Source organism: Emys orbicularis, chromosome 6 (genome assembly GCF_028017835.1).
Source record: "Emys orbicularis isolate rEmyOrb1 chromosome 6, rEmyOrb1.hap1, whole genome shotgun sequence".
NCBI classification, from domain to species: Eukaryota; Metazoa; Chordata; order Testudines; family Emydidae; genus Emys; species Emys orbicularis.
In genome coordinates, this window is record NC_088688.1 from 103582453 (window position 1) to 103602471 (window position 20019).

Below are 20019 nucleotides of genomic sequence, written 5' to 3' on the forward strand. Positions count from 1 at the left end.
GAAATTCCTTTAAACAATAAATGGGGTGGACAAGAGAAGAAAACTGACAGCCACACATTTTATGACTGTCTTTCTCCTTTTTTCACTGGGAGCAATATATCTAAGCAAGTCACTTAATCTGTATCTCAGTTTCCCAGTCTGTGAAATAGGAACCAGTAGAAGCACCTAACCATCAGGCAGATTTAGCTAATTTGATTCTGATCACATTTATACAATGCTCATGCATAGATCTCAAAGGTGCTTTGAAGAAGGCAAGTAAACACTACTATTCTTATTTTACAGATGTGGAAACTGAGGTACAGTAACATTAAGTGACTTGTACAAGGTACATTATGCTCTACACTTGCTATTGTAAATTGGATCTCAATGGACCTTTCCACATCAGTTTCATTGACACCCACAGGACTTGTCTACACAAGGAAGTTGAACATATATAGCTATCTATTTAACTAAATCGGTACATCTTTCTCATGTTGGCACGGCCTCAAACACAATCAGAGTTTTATCCCACTGATGGGATAATACAACTTATCTTACAGGGAATTTATGGGGCTTGATTAATATATACAAATGCTTTGAGATTCATCCATAAAAGGTGTTATATTAAGGATAAACTATCATCATCTCTACAGTGCAATAATCCTAAATCCATGTCATTCCTAAGAAGAAATCAGAAACACACAAAATCACTTGATTGCTACGTTTTTATTATTTTTCATCAACACTGACAGCCTTTTCAAAATGAATGCTCAGCATAAGTTTATACAACAATTGGTGGGAGTCAATGGCATGAGGATCTAAAGATTTCAGAATCTCCAGAGTGGATTCCTCACCCAAGAATTTACACTGATCTCCAAGATGCAAAGTACAGTGAGTAGTCCATCTCTTCCCACAGATGTGTCTTCTGCACTCCTGCAAAAGGTACTATTAAACATTGGCGCAGTTCATTATTGACAGAATCCTAGTGCTAGGTATTTTGTTTTTGTTTTTTTAAAGTAAATGGTGCAGTTCTAAGATGTTTGTAATCATTAAAATCACAGGCTGTCATGACTCCTCAGCATCAAAACATTGAAAACCTTACTGTAGGAGAGGTTACAGCTTTATTCACAATCCTGTTGCCAAGCAACAGAAAAAGATGACTGCAGTAGGCTTCTGGAAGTTGGTATACTAGCTGGCAGAGATGGGATGGAGAGAGGGTCAATTTTTGGAATGTTTGGCCTTAGGGAAAATTCAAGGCACGGTTAACTTACTAGCACACGTCACTCAATCTAAGAAGAGTAACTATGAAGTGATTGAGCAAAACAAAACAGCAGGCCTCACTTTTCATAACAAAATACCAACAATATCCTGTCCTAGCTCCCACTTGGAATCAGGGGAGGGAAGTTTGTGTTAGGACGTGTATGTAATTTATGAACTAAGCCAAAAGATCTCCTCACTAAATAATGCAAAGAGGGGGGTTCTGTTCTCACTGTGTGCATTAATCCTAATGTGAGAAAAAATCATTTAAAAGAACGCAAACAAGTATTTATTTACAATAATTTCCTAAATATGTAACAATAAATGGCATTGATTCATAGACTTTAAGGCCAGAAGGGACCATTATGATCATCTAGTCTGACCTCCTGCACTATACAAGCCATCAAATTTCATCCATTATTGGGGCAGATCCTCAGATGGTGTAAATTATTGAAACTCCACTGAGGTTAATGGATCTATGACAATTTACACCAGTTAAAGAGCTGCTCCATTGTCTTTATGCTGAGAAACAAGGCATGGAAGCCTGGGATAACAAATATTCCTTGTAAGAGTGATATTCTTAGGAAAGTTAAAGATACTTCAAGACATTCTATGAAGTTCAGGCTCTAAGTAAATATTATCTTTTTCTAAAAAAAATAAAAATAAATAAAATATGGAGATATACCTATCTCTTAGAACTGAAAGGGACCCTGAAAGGTCATTGAGTCCAGCCCCCTGCCTTCACTAGCAGGACCAAGTACTGATTTTGCCTCAGACCCCTAAGTGGCCCCCTCAAGGATTGAATTCACAACCCTGGGTTTAGCAGGCCAATGCTCAAACTACTGAGCTATCCCTCCCCCCGTACTATGTAATATCAAAGGGTCTAATTCCTAATGATTGTTCTGTAAAGCATTCATCAGTCTCTCTCAAGAGTGTTTTCTAAAAAATTGCCCATTTTAGATTTCTATGTAAAAAGTGCTGTTAAAAAACCCCATGAGATGAAATTCCATAGAAATATTCTGTAAGGGAGGTAGTATTAAAAGATCAGAGGAAATCAGCAGAGCTTTAAAACTAATTGAGGAGGAAACTTATGGGGAAGTGAGGATGATAATTTGAATGTGAAATGATTAGGTGTCACACGCAAAATATCAAACCATGTGAGCTCTGGAGTGCCCATCCCAGAATACAGGCTGTCCTTCACGGCATATGAAATAGCACAGCAGAAAGACCAGCAGGTATGCTAAACCCCTGCCAAAGTCATTGCAGAAGATGCAGAGAGTTGCTGAGGGCAGAAAGTTGTCTTCTCACTGTCATAACACACACCTGCTTTAAACAGAACTGGAAGGAGCCCACAAGTTTTGACGACCTTTCTGCTGGGCTGCCATTGACAGTCAATTTCGTGTTTACATGCCTTTAAAGACACAGTGCACTCAGTGTTGCAAAGCCCCACAACAAATCTGAATAAAAATCTGGCAGGGAACAGGATGAAGGAACAGCTTGCCAAGGTCTGGGAGGGTCAAAAAGAGATCAATGTTAAAATGAACCAAGAAGAAAAGGCTAGGTTAGTCAGTCATTACTCCCTGTGGTTGAAAACATTTTAAACCCATATACCCTTGTGGTTCGGCTACATATACTGTTTTGCAAATCATAGTGGATGTGGTTTGAATTCTTGGAGTCAGAGGGAAAATGTCAAAATATACTAGATTTTTATATATTATATGGGTTTCACGGGTAAACTGCCAACACAGCCAGTGGTTAACATATCAACCATCTGAGATACCAGTCACAGGCATGGATCTGTTTCACATGCAGGGTGAACAGAGTGGTGTGAAAATGATGGTATAGTTAGAGTCGTTTGAAATATCTTAACTCAACTTTCTCACACATTTGTTTCTAACGTTAACCTTGACTTTGAATGTCCTGGTTTACACACGTTTTCAAAAGTACAAAATTTGATTAAAATTATATTCTCCTTAAATTATTGCTACTGTAGCAAACTCACAGCCATATAGGAATTTCACAGTTGTCACTAGTCTGCTAACCACAACTAATTAAAACTTCATAGCAGCAGCAGGGATAGGACTGAGATCCTCATGCTCCAAAAGCACACCTACAGCTTGTTAGCTATGACACACAGCTGAACTGTTCTGCTTCTATCCTGTAGAGGGCAACATGTGCACACACTAGCCAGTTTCCTGTAATACATATTTACAATATTTTTGTCTGGGAATTCCAATCAAAATATTGTAAACCTGGTCTAAAGCAGACATCCTTGTAGCAAGTTTTCAGAGTAAGCTGATTTTGAATTATCTGCTGGGAATGACTGTAATGTATTTTTTAAAGAACAAAACTGCATTTTTTTTTAATCAGCTGAATTACTCAAAAATGGTTCAGCTGAGTTTACACAAACTTAAAATCAATCACCTTTGGCTGAAGTTAAGCACAAGAAATTTCAGCCTAAACCTAATTTTGTGAAAGTTAAAAGGGGTTAGTTACAAATATGTTTTGAATGGCATGGTTCCTGCAACTTTGACTCTGGGGTCACTACCATGATCCCATAATACAGCACAAGTGTAGCATCAATTAGTAGCTCTGAGCAAGAAAATATACTAGTGTTCTCTATGCAGAAAGGCTTAGTGCTAAAAACCAAACACTTGCCATAAGTCAGTGGACAGAACAGTATCTCACTGAACTTCGCAAGGAGACTAACAAAATACATCTTCAAACATTATTACACTCATGTACTTGACTACATTCACATGTTTTTATTTGTAGGCTTTTTATGATGCTCAGCAGTATATTATCTATGCACCACACAACACATTTATCCCAAAACACCCTTGAGAGATGCTAAGTTTTATTATTCTCATTTTACAGAGGAAGTGTAACAGTGAGGTAAATTGATTTGCCCTTGGTTACACAGTGAATCTGCAGCAGCACAGGGACCAGAAACCAGCTCTCCTGCATCCCCATCAATATTTTCAGACAAGATCCTAAACATTCCAGTGGGATTATTCATATGTGCAAAATTACTCTCACACATGAAATAAATGGGACTACCCACATGGGTCAAATTACATATGAGCTTTATTGTTTGCAGAACTGCTGCATTAGACATCTCTAAGAAAAAAAACTGTCAGATACCCCTTTCTTTGTTTTCTACCCTACCTTGATCTCATCCTGGTATGTAGTTCCCACATAAAAAAACCATGTCTTTGCAATTGTTTTTCCTATTTTTAATTGATCTGTTTATTAAAAAGCTAGAAGACAAGCTGATTCTCTCTATTTGAAATTCAGTTTAATAAAAGCTGAAATAGGAGGGGAAAGTACGTGTATTATGTTTTATTAGATGGTGATTTAAAAAAAAGGTCTTTTTACATCAATAAGCAAGGCTCCAAACCTGCAGAGTGTTAGTATGTGCTCAACTTTATGCACTGAAGCCCCAATGAAGTCCATGGAACTACTTGCAGTGCATAATGTACCTGTGCACAACTATTATTATTTGTATTACACTAGCACCTAGAACATCAGTCACAGACCAGGATTCCATTGTGCTCATCACTATACAAACACAGAAGAAAAGACAGTCCCAGTCCCTGACCCATAGAGCTAACATTTTAAGTTTAGGACAAGAGATGGGACCTAAAACTTTACTGATACCTGACAAACAAAAGGCCCCAAACACTGTGAATGAATGTTACCTGGCAGAGGGAATCAGGTTGAGAGCGGTATTGAGAACATAACTGAACTCTGCATAATCCTGTGCAACAAGAGTCACCAGGCCTTCGCAGCAGGCCGTCCGCACAACCACATTCTCACTGGAGCACTTCTCCCAGAGCAAGTTCAAAGCAGGAGTCTGAAATGGGGAACAATCATTTAGGATGCTGACAGAAGTTAAATACTATTCACTCTAAGCATTCTATTAAACAAAACCCTGCCTGACATCATCTTCCCAGAGATGCAACTTAAAGTAAAGAGTAGGTGCAACTAAGATCAGGTTCTCCGCTTTCTTTGGGCATTACTGTATTTAGTAAACACAAAGGCAAGACAAAGCCAACCAAACCTCTGTTATCCAATGATGCTGCCAAAGTAGGTCATTTATAAAAATCTCTCTTACTTTCTGTTAATAAACACACAGAAACTTCAAAGCAACACTGTCATGTTAATGTCTTAAACATTTTCCTTACCTACATTGCTACTAATACCTTAGATTACTAAATCTGAAAGTTTTGATAAAGTCTGAGGTACTTTTTGCTACCAATGCAGTTTGTTTTCCCATGAGAAATTTCAAATTAATAATCTCTATTCAAAATTTATTGTTGGAAGCAACATTTTCCTATGAAAAGTTTCAGTTTGGCTCCCAGGCCGGGGGAGGGGGGAGCATGGACAGGATCAATTATGGATGGGGGGGGGGGGAGATGTTGGGAAAAGTTTGTGGACCACTGCTTTTAGAGCTGCTGCATTTCCAAATGTCTGAATTTGTTATAGACAGGCAATAATCCCTCTGTAGAACTGAAGTGACTTCAAAATTCTTTCAACCTTAAGCAAAATATGTTCTTAACCTGGAGTTGTGAATACAGGGAAGCTTGATCCAAAATCCACTGACTTCGTTGTGTTATGAATCAGGCCCCTTTTTTTTTTTTTGTTATTTTGATACTACACATCTGTTAATTGGTTGATTTACTATTTGGTTTGTGAGCAGAGGTAAAAGGATAATACATGTTTTTAAACTCTAACAAATCAACACTTTGAAACCCTTACAAAGAGAACACAGAAGATGTAAGTAGAACTATCCTTATAGTTAGAAAGTTTTCCTAATACTTAACCTAAACCTCTCTTGCTCCAGATTAAATCCACTGCTTCTTGTCCTATCTTCAGCTGACATGGGGAACAACTAATCGCCATCCTCTATAATACCCCTTAACATATTTGAAGACTTACCAGGTCCCCCCTCAGTCTTCATTTCTCAAGATTAAACATGCCCAGTTTTTTCAACCTTTCCTCATGGGTCAGGTTTTCTAAACCTTTTGTTACTTCTGCTGCTCTCCTCCGGACCCTCTCAAATTTGTCCACATCTTTCATAAAACGTGGACACAGTACTCCAGCTGAGGCCTCACCAGTGCTGAGCAGAGCGGGACAATTACCTTCCATATCTTGCATATGATACTGTTGCTAATAAACCCAGAATTATATTAGCCATTTTCACACCACCATCAGATTGCTGACTCGTATTTAATTTCTAATCCAGACCAGTATTACTGCCTAATCAATTATCCCCCCTTTTGTAGTTGGGCATTTGATTTTTCATTCCTATGTGTCCTTATTGCATTTCATCTTGTTGAGTTCAAACGAATTCTCCATTTTGAATTCTAATCCTGTCCTCCAAAGTGCTTGTAACTCCTCCCAGCTTGATGTAATCCACAAATTATATATACACGTTCCTAAGAAGTGCTAAGCACACAGTACTCACGCAAACACATTCCAATATCAAGTGGTACCAGAACATCCCAATATCAAGAATGGTACAAAAATATTCCCCAAAAATAACAAAAACACACTGACCCCTCCTAAAAGATATAGTCAGGATAACAGTACATAATAAAAATGTTTTAATCAAACCAGCATGTACAAGGTGATGGGTAATAACTAGCCACATCAGGGGGCAGTAACTAACTATGTCAAAGGCAGTATTAACTTGTTTGTATCAGGGTATAAAATGTATCATAGAAGGAGTATCTTTTGTCCAGCCAAGGGGACACTGACACTATTCACTGAGCTCCATTCATTGTGACAGGCATACATGTCTTAGTATCCTCGTAAAGTCTGCCAGGTGCTATTACTGTGCTTTGCCAACAATAAACCTGGCCTGGCACCTTCGTACCTTAACGAATCTTGTGGTCACTGGGCGGTTCGCTCAAGGTCTGCTGCCGGCTATCTATGCAGAGCTGGGGCAGCGCGCGCGCGCGCGCACACGCACACACAATTTTTCATTTCCCCCACAATGTCTCTACTAAGGTCACCTTTTTTTATATCTACCTGTGGGCTTTTGTCACCTGCTCTCTTTGAACCTAGCTTAAAGCCCTCCTCACTGGTTGGCAAGTTGGTGCCCAAAGATGCTCTTCCCCTTCTTAGTCCACCTCTCTTCCCAACAGTATCCCACGGTCAAATTAAACACGTGTTCAACTTTAAACACATGTGCATTTCCCATAATCATCAATATTACAGGAGTTTTCATTTCAGAATCTAAATACCTTGAGTGTCCTTCTCACCTAAACTCAGTCCTTCTGAAGTTGAGACCAATAAGTTTATAAAAGTGTAAAGACCACAGGCGGTAGAAAATGGGAGATTTTCAGAGCAGTCTAGGGTAATCAGATATGTATCGTCAATATAAAATAAAGGAATATGTCCATCAAAATCCCCTACACTACTCTGAAAGAAAATCTTACCCTACATCTCTGAAGATTTGTTTCATTTTAAAGACACCTTGCAAAAGGAAAAAATGGGTTTGTCTCATTTTTTTAAACCAATGTTTAAGATATTTCAGGATGAGGGGGAAAGAGGCTAAAAATTAAAGAGTTGGGTTTTTTCAACTTTAGAAATTCATGTCTACCATAGAAGATTCTATGGATGGCTAGAGAACTACTAATATAGTGACATCACAACTACATTCACAAGGAAGCAAACCTTGCTTAAGGCCCCATTTCAGTACTGTCTTTTCCCTTCAGTTAAGCCGATTCAGTGAGGTACTTAAGAAATGTACAACATTAAGCACATGGGCATAACCCATATGCTTAAAGTTAAACATATGCTTAAGTATCTTCCCGAATAAGGGTCTCATGGGGGAGGAATGGGGAAGATAGGCAGTTTTATTCAAGCTGTTAAACTCTTTAGATTTTATTTCCTATTTCTTAATACCAATTTATCTAAAACATTTTTGTCATTCAAGAACTTCAAAAAAAAAACAAGACTTAGCATGACTGATATCTTAAAGGAAAACACATAAAACCCCACCTTTGTAAATTATATCTTTCAGGTCTTTATATATCCAAAAAAAAGCCACAAAACCATTCCTTCCTTCTCCCCTTTTACAGGTCACCTTTAGAGAAAAGGAAATGCCAACACTGAGCCCTCTCCTATGGTGCTCTGTGACACTCATCATGACTGGCATTTTCTACGCCGCTCGACTAACAAAGGTTGGACAAACTGAAAAGTAAATTATGGCCTTGAGTCACGTTGTTTCATAAGGAAATATGAACCCTAATTTGCTAATACAAAAGGAAACATTTAGCTACAGAGAATTGAAATTAAATATGTCCTGCAATTTTAACTCTGAGGTCTAACTTGCAAGATTTTAATATACAAACTGCAATGATGTATGTAGGGGCATTCCATGATAATCTGTTTGAAAAGTTAATTAGCATAACAGATCCCACAAGGAAATTCTTGTCTGCAGTGATGCAAATTTTCGAAAACAAAACTGTCATCAGCCTAAGTCTAGCAGCCAGTTAAACATTATCACTCTATTGTCGGTTACTATTAGCCACTGGGTCTCAAAATGGAAAAAAATGGTTACCCTTCAGATCACAGAGATTTACAATCTCCAGCTGTATGCTCTGAAACATAACACAGCATTTGCAGCTTTATTCAATATGAACCAGAGTGTATGGGAGACCACAGAAGCAGCTTGGAATCTGATGTGGGAGAGAAGTTGAAAACAAAGTAATACAGACCTGGTTAGTAGACTGTCTGATCTTGTCGGATAAAACATTTTCTTTTAGCACTGCAGCAATAAGATGACCCACTGCCTATAAAAGACACAAAAATAATTAAAATATGCAGCTAAAGCGGCACTCTGCACTATTGTTTAGAAAGGAGACCAAGATCAAAGCTGCAGCTGCAGTGCTAGGAAAGCCAAAGAGCTTGTTAATGCAACATCTGGATAAAAAGAGATGCCAAACAACAATTTGATAGAGAAGTTGAAATGTATCACAGAACCACCAATATCCAGTCTGCAGCCATATCACCTTGCACTATTATCCTGTCAGAAACTAACCTCAGTAGAGCTCTGCATAGACATGAGGGTCCATCCACATGGAACAACTTGCATGTTTAGGACCTAAACACTAATCAGGCCTAAGCAGAAGTTGTTGATACTTTAGAACAGGAGTGGGCAAACTACGGCCCGGGGGCCACATCCGGGCCTCGAGCTCCTGCAGGTGAGCAGGGTCAGGGGCTTGCCCCACTTCACACGGCTCCCAGAAGCAGCAGCATGTCCTCCCTCCGGCTCCTACGTGTACGGGCAGCCAGGGGGCTGAGCACACTGCCCCCACAGCTCCCATTGGCCAGGAGGTAAGCGCCGCCTGGAGCCTGCACCCTGACCCCCTCCCGCGCCCCAACCCCCCGCCCCAGCCCTGATCCCCCTCCCACCCTCCGAACCCTTTGGTCCCAGTCCTGAGCACCCTCCTGCACCCCCAACCCCTCATCCCCAGCCCCACCCCAGAACCCGCACCCCCAGCCAGAGCCCTAACCCTGCGCCCCACAACCCAACCCCCTGCCCCAGCCTGGAGCCCCCTCTAACACCCTGAACTCATTTCTGACCCCACCCCAGAGAGCGCACCCCCAGCCGGAGCCCTCACCCCCTTCCGCACCCCAACCCCCAATTTCGTGAGCATTCATGGCCCACCATACAATTTCCATACCCAGATGTGGCCCTCAGGCCAAAAAGTTTGCCCACCCCTGCTTTAGAACATCAGCTCTTACAACAGACACGTGTACAGCTCTGTTTGTCCACAGATCTCAAAGTGTTTTACAGACATAGCATTATACTCCCCACTGAACAAGCAAGGAAACTGAGGCAGGGAGCAATTAAGTGACTTGCTCAAAGTCACACAGCAAATTAGTGGCAGGGTTGGGAACAGGGCCACAGTGTCCTGACTTCCAGCTCTATATGAGGCCCATTGCTTCTAAAAGCCACACTGCACAGAGTAGTTAATGCCAGATATGCTTAGTTACTTTTAACCCTTGTATTCGACTTAAGTTGTATCTTTTGTAGAGATGGGCTCATGCAACAAATTCATATTTGAATTTCAAAAACCTCCAAAGTTCAGGGATTATTCTCATCTGGCGTTTTGTTTATATCCATTACAATAATAAGGTTCATTAGTAAAATTTAGATAGAGGGTTGAGATTTTAATTTAATGGAAGCTGTATCAAAGTCCCCTAGACTGCTTGAAATTCTCAATTCCAGCTCAAATTTTAAACAACTGCACATGTACATATTTTTGGAGCCACAGTTTTGGCTCATATCTAATTATTTGCTCTTTGTTGTTTCATTTGTGTTGCTGTCTCTAAACGGAAAGCCTTTGTGAGAGATCCTTTCACAATAAAAATATATATAAGATGCTTAGATATTACTGTATCCAAAAGAAAAGCTGAATTTATTCATCATTGGCTAGGGCAGATCATTAGTGTCGGAGAGAAAAAACTAGGATGCCAGCTAAAAGACAAAATAGCACCTCTATTTCATTAGTGTGTAAAGAAATGATGAAGGGACAGGAATATAGATTGTTTTAAACATTTCCAAGCTCCCTCTTCCTCCTTTTATAGTTTAATTACATCTTCCTTCAGACACTAGTTGATAGCATGCCATGATTTTATAAATGTAAACCAGTAATAATACTTCTAGTTAACAGTTCACATTTCCAGAAAACACAACCGCAAATTATAACCAGTTCACTCTGTCCAAGATTACAAGAATGACATTATTCAATGCACTGTTTTAAGTATTTTAACATATTTTACCAAAAAAAGAAAAAAAAATAGATGGGTTATTATCTGCGTGTCTTGTTATTATGTAAACCAAGAAAGAGAATGGCACAAAGTCAGATATCTAAGATTTTCTATGGAGAGCCCCACACTAGTTAACTGGTTAGAGCTGCATGACACTGTCCTAATGGACTTCAGTGAGCCTTCTGTTCATCTCTTCCCTGGTTATAAGCAGCTGTGTTTCAGATATACATTCACAACCCCATCCTTACAGACACTCTGGTTAGGGTGGGAAAGCTTTATCAATACAGAGGGCTTTGCAGTATTCAATAAAGCTGGTAATACTCTGGGATCAACCTAGCTTCCTCTGGGACATCATTTCACAGGCAAATCCCCTTGACCAAGAACATGGCCCTCACATCTTTATCCTGGGCTTTGTAAGCCACATTGTCCCAGAGTGCAGCTTTCTTGGGGGGGTCACAGATAGAGATGTGGTTGTTTATACCGTTGGGTCATGAAAGTTGGCTCCTGATGAATTGATGGCTTTGAAGATCAGGGTAAAACTCTGGAACTGGCAACAGAAGCAAAGTGGGAGCTAGTGGAGTAATCAAAGCACAAACACAATACTAGTGACCTTAAAAGATAACCACCCAGGGCAACGGATAGCAAATCTCACTGCTGTTTCAAAGGGGTAAATGCTACAAAGAACTAGCCAGGATACTTTCCTTTTCCACTGAAGGAATCTGACACTGGTTTATCAGGTGGTTCAAGGTGTCAGGGTCCTGTTTGTCTTCTCATTAAGTCTTAGTGATCCAGTTTCATCAGTGATGAAAAATACCTTCCTTCTACCTCCAGCTTTTTAGGAAACTCCACCCCTTCCCGCAACACAAGGATCTAGCCACACTGCTTTACGTACATCTCCGACAGACAGGATTACTGTAAATCAGTGTACTGGGGTTAAATGTGGAAGCAATGCAAAGGCTCCGAGTTGTACAGACTGTGTTCACAGTGACCTGTCCTGCTGAGGAAGCAGGTTGCCACAAAAATTACGAGTTCTGCATGGCATTTCAATTTTTAAGGCAGAGCAGCAGGAAGAAGAGAAAGGCAAAGGGAAAGGTGGAAGCTGGTTATAGGTTTAATGGTCTGTGCAGCTAAAAACAGTATGGATATATATATATATTTTAATGATTTAAAAATAATCATGGGTGTAGGGATGACATATTTTAACCATATTCTATTATTATTCTCTGACCCATTAAAAATAATGGGCGTAGGGATATATTTTTATTTTGCGTGATGAGATTCCAGCTCTACCACTGGGAGTTGGTTTATGGCTGTGACATCATCAGAGAGGCTTAGCCAGCCAATCAGAATGTAACTTTCAACAATCAGCACCCTCAGCCATTCTCTACTGGCTTCGACTTGCCAGGTGTAGCAAGGATCTGTTTTTAGTAGGTGGTGGCTTAAATATTCCCAAGGACTTCCAGAGCTACAAGGCATCCACAAGGGTCAAACTCTGTCAAGGCAGTTGGGTGGTTAATGCTATCCAGCCTCATTTAGAGTTTGCAGACATGGAGAGTTCCTGTCATATTCAGTTGATCTATTCTGCAAAGTAAGATGAGAGCTCTTTGCAGTGGTGGGTGACTGGGTTTGATGTTTGGATTGTGCAGTCAGGTTGATTAGCCAGTGTTTATTATATGAGAAAGCTCTGCTGGCTTTGATTTTATGCCTATAATGGCAAAGGAGGAGAAATGTTCATTTTGTCTCTTTACTGCAGGGGTGCAGAGGGAAAGGTATGTGTATAAAATGAAAAGTTCTGAATGTGACAATTCACCAGCTTAGTATTAAAAAGTTTATTACCTGTGACTGAATAAGCGTGTTAGGAAATTCCAGCCGCTTCTTGATATCGTCTGACATTTCTGGTTCTTTCACATGATATTAATTTAGGTTCTGCAACATAGATTAAAAATATACTGTTTAGGACTAGGAAAGAAGGCATATTACTTACACACGAGGAATAAACAGTACTAAAAACTTATTACATTGCGCTTAGACAGCAAGATCTAAGGATCACTTAGGATTACTAGCATCGACCATAAGTAGGGTTATTTGTAGGGCCCTACCAAATTCACGGCCGAGAAAAACGCATCACAGACCGTGAAATCTCGTCTCCCCTGTGAAATCTGCTGAGGAGGGACAGGGCTTGGGAACCCCAGCCTGGGCTCCTACCATGCGCCGGACTCCAGCTGCTAGTCCTGGCAAGGCAGGGACTTCCTCCTCCCCTGCAGGGGCCACTCATGGGGCCAATTCAAACCAACCTCTGGGAACCTCCCCCAGCTGCAGGCAGCTCCGCAACCCCGCCCCACTTCCTGCCCCATCACGCCCCAGATATAGGAGGAGGAGTCATAAGAACAGCCAGACTGGATCAGACCAAAGGTCCATCTAGCCCAGTATCCTGCCTTCCAACAGTGGCCAATGCCAGGTGCCCCAGAGTGAATTAATAGGTAATCACCAAGTGATTCATCCCTGTCGCTCATTCCCAGCTTCTGGCAAACAGAGGCTAGGGACACCACCCCTGTGGGGGGGCACCATTATCAGCTCCTCCACTGCAAAGCGCAGCCCCAGCCAGCGCCACTCCACACCTGCCCAAGGTTTGCAGTTTGGGGGGGGGGGCGGCAATGCTGCCCCCTGCCTCCCAAACTGCCCATATTAAAAAGAAGGGGGCCTGGCCCCTGGCCTTCCTAGTTCCGGCACTGGTGCCCCCCCCCCACTCCTACAAAGGTTCAGGCACCCATGCCGTTGCCCCCCATGAGACCAGCCCTGCCTCCCCCAAGTAATGACCCCCCCCATACCATGAAACCCTCACATCTGCACTGCCTTCTGCTCTCCAGTTACCCAACTCTGAAGGCAGCACTTCCGTCAGCAGCAGCGCAGAAATAAGAGTGGTAATATCACGACCCTCCTACAATAGCCTTGCGACATCCTCCCCCGTGTCTGTCCCCCCCCCCCCACAATCCTTTTTTAGGTTGGGATCCTCATGGTTATAACACTGTGAAATTTCAGATGTAAATATCTCAAACCATGAGATTGATTTTTAAAAGCCTATGACCGTGAAATTGACCAAAATGGACCATGAATTCATTTGACACATGGGTAAGAAGCAGCGCAAGGTTAAGTAACTCTCCCAAGGTCACATGAATGGCTGGAGTGAGTAACTGAGGCAGGATGTTCTAGTTCCCAACCCCCTGGATGAACCACAATGTAGTTACCTGCAGACTAATCCTTGATGAGTCATCATCACAGGCATCTGCGTGTTGCAAAGCCCCAAAGGTCCTGATCCTCAGAAGTGCTGAGCGCTTACCACTCTTGCAATGACAAGTGTAGCTACTCAGCAACTCTCAGAATCAGCCCATGCCAGTGAAGTGAATTTCTATCAAATGTACTTGTATGGCTCCCACTACTGTAGTATCTGTACCTTACAATTTTTAATGTATTCTTCTTCACAATACCCCTGTGAGGGGTGGAAGTCTAGTATCCTCATTTTACCAATGGGGAACAGAAGCAGAGGGAGAGAGGCTAAGTGACTTACAGTCATACAAGAAGTCTCTGGTGGATCAGGGAAGTGAGCCCAGGTCTCTCATATCCCAGGCTAATGACTTAACCAAGGGACCATTCAGGTAGTCAAGTTACAAAAATTAGTTATGATAGGCGCTGGACTACCAGCCCTCAGAAGTGTAGCCCTGTTCAGAGAAACTGGCACCACTGGGTTACAGCTGCACTGCCAAAAATGTCTTATTTTTCCAAAAATTTAAGTATAAAACCCATTGGTGATCTTAGGACTCCAAGCAGGGAAAGTAACTGAAAGGAGGGGCACACTAGAAAAATCAACAGAAGAATGCAGCACTATAGTCACTGCCGAGCTGCACATGCAGAAATAACAAAATTAGGCCTTGTCTACACTGCCCAGTACAGTCACTGCATACTTTGAAGATAACAGTTACACCAAACTGTTCCCTAGCATCATTGTCAAATTTCACAAGTTAAAGCAAGGACAGGCCTACCCAGCACTGGGATATGAGACCAACAAGAAGACGTACTGGTGATTCAATTGGTGGCTCTTTTCCTTCTTGGTATTAAGCCAACATCCCAGCATTCCAGAAGAGGACAGGGTTTTGTTTTTCAAATGAGATTTAAAACTTGCCGGCCACCTGTGGCCATTCAAGATCCCATGACACATCCTATTCATATAGAATTGTCAACCTCAGTGTCCTGGCCTAATTCTAATTTGAGTAATTACCTGCTACCAAACTAAAATTCCGACTTACGTTTCTATCAGAGTTCACCTCCTAGAAAGTGATAGAGAGTAGCTACTATGGACTGGTTATCATGTAAATCCATCCCAGGGGTTTTGTCATTCTAGTGTCAAAAGAATTAACTGGAATGATAAAAAAACCCACACACCAGTACAGTCTTTAAAACTTATTAGCATCTTTCATGAGGAAAGATGCCAAAAACAGTTGAGTTCTTGTCATGGGAGACTTGTGAAGAGATCATTGCTGCTATCTTTGAAAAAGAATTATCTGAGGACAAAGCCACTATTACATAAGACAGCATAAGCTTTTTTTAATTCTGTGCCAAATGTTAACAATCATCCTGTGAAAAAATGGCTTTTGTCCCAACCTGCCTCATTTTCGAACACAGAAATATAACTTGTAGCTAAGTCACATCTGCCAATAAACTGAAAATGTAACTGCCCCCTTTTTAAAATAAATATATATAAATAAATAAATAAAATTTTATATATATATATATATATATATATATATATATATATATATATATATATATATATATATATAAATAAAAAAAATCATAGGACTGGAAGGGACCTCGAGAGGTCATCAAGTCCAGTTCCCTGCACTCATGGCAGGACTAAATATTATCTAGACCAGGGGTGGGCAAACTACAGCCCGCGAGCCATTTTAAGCCGGCCCGCGAGCCGCACCACGCAACTTGGCCCCACTCCGGTGCTCCAGCTGGGGCGCTGGGTCAGGGGCCGCACCATGCTGCTCGTCCCCGCTCCGGCCGGGGCGCAGGGTCGGGGACGCACCACGCCTGAGCCTCTCCTCAGCTCCCGCAGCAACGCTTTGAAGATTCTAGTGTAGACGTAGCTTCTGTCTTCTCTTTTCCAGACTAAACAAAACAATTTTTTTCAATCTTCCCTCATAGTTCATGTTTTCTAGACCAGTGCTTCTCAGTCGGGTCGCCGCTTGTTCAGGGAAAGCCCCTGGCGGTCCGGGCCGGTTTGTTTACCTGCTGCATCTGCAGGTTCAGGCGATCGCGGCTCCCACTGGCCGCGGTTCGCCACTCCAGGCCAAGGGGGGCTGCGGGAAGGGCGGCCAGCAAGCACTGTTCTAGACCTTTAATCATTTTTGTTGCTCTTCTCTGGACTTTGTCCACATCTTTCCTGAAATGTGGAGCCCAGAACTGGACACAATACTCTAGTTGAGGCCTAATCAGCACAGAGTAGAGCGGAAGAATTACTTCTCGTGTCTTGCTTACAACACTCCTGCTAATACATCCCAGAATGATGTTTGCCTTTTTTTTTTTTTTTTTTTTTTTGCAACAGTTACACTGTTGGCTCATATTTAGCCTGTGGTCCACTATGACACCCAGATCCCTTTCTGCAGTACTTCTTCCTAGGCAGTCATTTCCCATTTTGTATGTGTGCAACTGATTATTCCTTCCTAAGTGGAGTACTTTGCAATTGTCCTTATTGAATTTCATCCTATTTACTTCAGACCATTTCTCCAGTTTGTCCAGATCATTTTGAACTTTAACCTATCCTCCAAAGCACTTGCAACCCCCCAACCCCCCTTCCAAGCTTGGTATTGTCCGCAAACATTATAAGTGTACTCTTTATGCCATTATCTAAATCACTGATGAAGATATCGACCAGAACTGGACCCAGAACTGATCTCTGCAGGACCCCACTCGTTATGCCCTTCCAGCATGACTGTGAACCACTGATAAATACTCCCTGGGAATGGTTTTCCAACCAGTTTTGCACCCACCATCTAGGTTGCATTTCCCGAGTTTGTTTATGAGAAGATCATGCGAGACAGTATCAAAAGCTTTACTAAAGTCAAGATGTAGTGCCTCAACAGTACAACATAAGGTCAAACGTTTCTTTAAATAATAAGTTTGGCTGCAGGATCATCAATCCATGCACCGTTGATTTCAAAAAGGGACAGCTCAGAATGAACCAAATTGCTGAGATGCAACCATAGTTACTTACAGCTATTTGAACATTTGCTTTCTGAGTCCTCCAACTATAGGCTATTTATTCACAGCGTCTTTTACATTTAAAAAGAAAAAACAATTCAAATTTCTCAGCTAACTTAGACTTACATTTAGATTTTGTTTTAAAAATGTATAAAATATTAATAAGAAATTGTTTATGATATCTTAAAAATAATTTTGATTTGTTTTTGGAATGGACCAAGTCTCCGTGCCAGGTTGAACTCCCAAACACAATAGCAACATTGTGCCAGTGCACAATAACCTGAACTTAAAAATAATTAGAATCTGACTTGCCTTGGCTCACCATTCAAATTGAAGTGCAAACAGTATAAATATCACGCAATAAGTTTGGATCCAGTTTAGTAATATGTCCTTTGTAACACAGGAACAAAATCTAGTGTGGATTGAAATTTTAAAAAATAGTTCTACATGTGCAAAAGCACTCATACAAAAAAAAAATATGTATATGCTTCGGATCTGTGCTTCACTACCCATGGATTTCCTGCCTCTACTGAAATCTATGAGAATTTCTCTACTGATTTTGACTGGAACAGAATCAGGCCCTGGAGGCACACCATTAGAGCCTGTTATGTCTTTTGGTGCAACTCATAATAGAAGGAGAATCACATCCACCAATCACAGGATAATTGTTACAACCTCGGTTAACCCAAACCCCCGTGAGCTAAATCAGGGTCACGTCCCCCAGTATTTCTGAGTTACATTTCTACAAACTTACTCACAAGAGTAATTCCATTTATTTCAATGGGATTATTGCGAGAGTAAGGACTATTCATGTCAGTGTTTCCAGTATTAAATCCCTACTGTATAAAAATACATTTTATTTTATTGCACAAAGCAGATATTCATTCATACAGTAGATCAACAGAGGAAATAGATACGGTCTCTATCTTGCAGAGAGATTCATTTCTGACTACAACTGGTCAGCGAGCCACTTTTTATTATTCACGTTAAAAAGAAGTAACAATACAGGATCATTAAAAGTGTCGAATCTTCTATACACAACTAGAATCAGATGTCCCAGCTTGTAGATAAACCAGAAGTCTATTAATTGACGTAAGCAATTATTGCCTTATCTACAATAGCCCTCCAATGTAGTATGTCTTCTGCTGTAGTAAGTATTTTATGAATCTATCAGTGACATTCAATGTACAACATATGAACTAGCCAAGTATTTATACATTTTAGGTCAAATTGCTCATCCATCATCTTCAATGGAAGTCATGAGAAGAAGGGAAGCAATATTTCCCCCTTATGCGCTCTGCATTAACTTTTACAGCAGTAAAGGTGAACTGTAAGCACGCACTTAAGGGCTTTTCAGAATCAAGGACTTAGACCTGAATGTAAGCTCATTAGGACCGAGATTCCTTATTCAAGTGTGTCTGTAAACAGTGCTTTGCACATTCTGGGCACTATCAGAATACAAATAATGATGCAAGGGGAAAATTGAACATCACACTAGAATGAAGTAGAAAGCAACCTTCTTTCCAGTTACGGACAGATACATCTATTAATTCAGTTTTGAACTTTGTTCTAGCAAGCCACTAGATCAGTGGTGGACAACCTGCAGCCCGTCAGGGTAATCCACGGACGGGCAGTGAGACAGTTTGTTTACATTGGCAAGGCCGCCCGCAGCTCCCAGTGGCCGCGGTTTGCCACTCTCCGCTAGTGGGAGCTGCAGATTACCCTGAGAGGCCACAGTTTGCCCTCCACTGCACTAGATCAAAGAAACTTTGCTGCAACTGCACCCAGATTACAGTATAATATCATCTTACATTTCAATGATACCTTGTGTTGCACAAATACAGCAATCAACTCCCTACAACTGAAAGGCAGCCTCCCCCGCAAAGTGCATCAGAACGAAGACTATTAATCCCCAGAACACTAAGTTGACTTGAGCATTATTTACATTTACAGGCCTAACATGCAACAAAAACTGGTTTAAAAACTTATTTTAGACAGCATTATTGAAGTTCTATTAAACTTTTACTCTCATGGGGAGGTTGAGTGGAAGAGGTTTCAGACAATATTCACTGAAGTTAAAGCTCATTAAAAGGCGAGCCTAAGCACAGCCTTATGCAGGCAAACCTCCAATCATGCAGCCAACACATTCACATCCTGACTTTAAATATGTTAATTTATTCCATTTCTGGGCATCCCATGTATAGGTACTGCCACATACGGTGGAAACATTGTGACAATCATTTGATGAACCTCTCTGGGACCTATGCTACGAGGAGAGTGAAGGCAAAGTCTAGGAACAGAAGCACAGCTTCTAGCAGTTTAACTGCTAAAGGCAGGTGACTTTATACTGCAGAAAATCTCTGCCACAATTTATAAACACACCGCAGCAAGTGGAGCCAGCAAATTCTCTCTCAATTGACCTCAATCAACCCCTCATGCAATGCCTGGGCATGGAATGTATACAATACCCACACATAGATCTGTGTATAGATCACTAACCTTATTATGCGCTTTTTGCTTAAAAGTAAGTAATCTACCGATACTGCAGTCATTCAAACTAAACCACTGACCTCAAGGGGCCAATGAGCATGAAAATATATACTGTCCTAGTAAGCCCCTTCCCTTAGTGTGCAAAAAAGAGAAAAAGAAATTGTGCTACCATTCACAAGGCTGAGTTCAAGTATTTTTCTCTTAGTTCATTTTCTTATCCAATTGCATTGACTTCATGAAAAT

At 41.0% G+C, this 20019-nt stretch overlaps 1 protein-coding gene across 3 annotated transcripts in view; it reads right to left on the reverse strand.

Annotated features, from left to right (window-relative positions):
• FOCAD (focadhesin) overlaps positions 1-12918 on the reverse strand; it is a 177958-nt gene extending 165040 nt beyond the window's left edge. For all 3 annotated transcript variants that reach the window (XM_065406352.1, XM_065406351.1, XM_065406350.1), the window contains exons 1-3: positions 12862-12918; positions 8967-9041; positions 4938-5092 (exon numbers count right to left, since the gene is read on the reverse strand). In XM_065406352.1, the coding sequence (XP_065262424.1) occupies positions 4938-5092; positions 8967-9041; positions 12862-12918 (287 nt within the window). The remainder of the gene's footprint in view (positions 1-4937; positions 5093-8966; positions 9042-12861) is intronic.
• Between the last annotated feature and the right edge of the window lie 7101 nt (positions 12919-20019).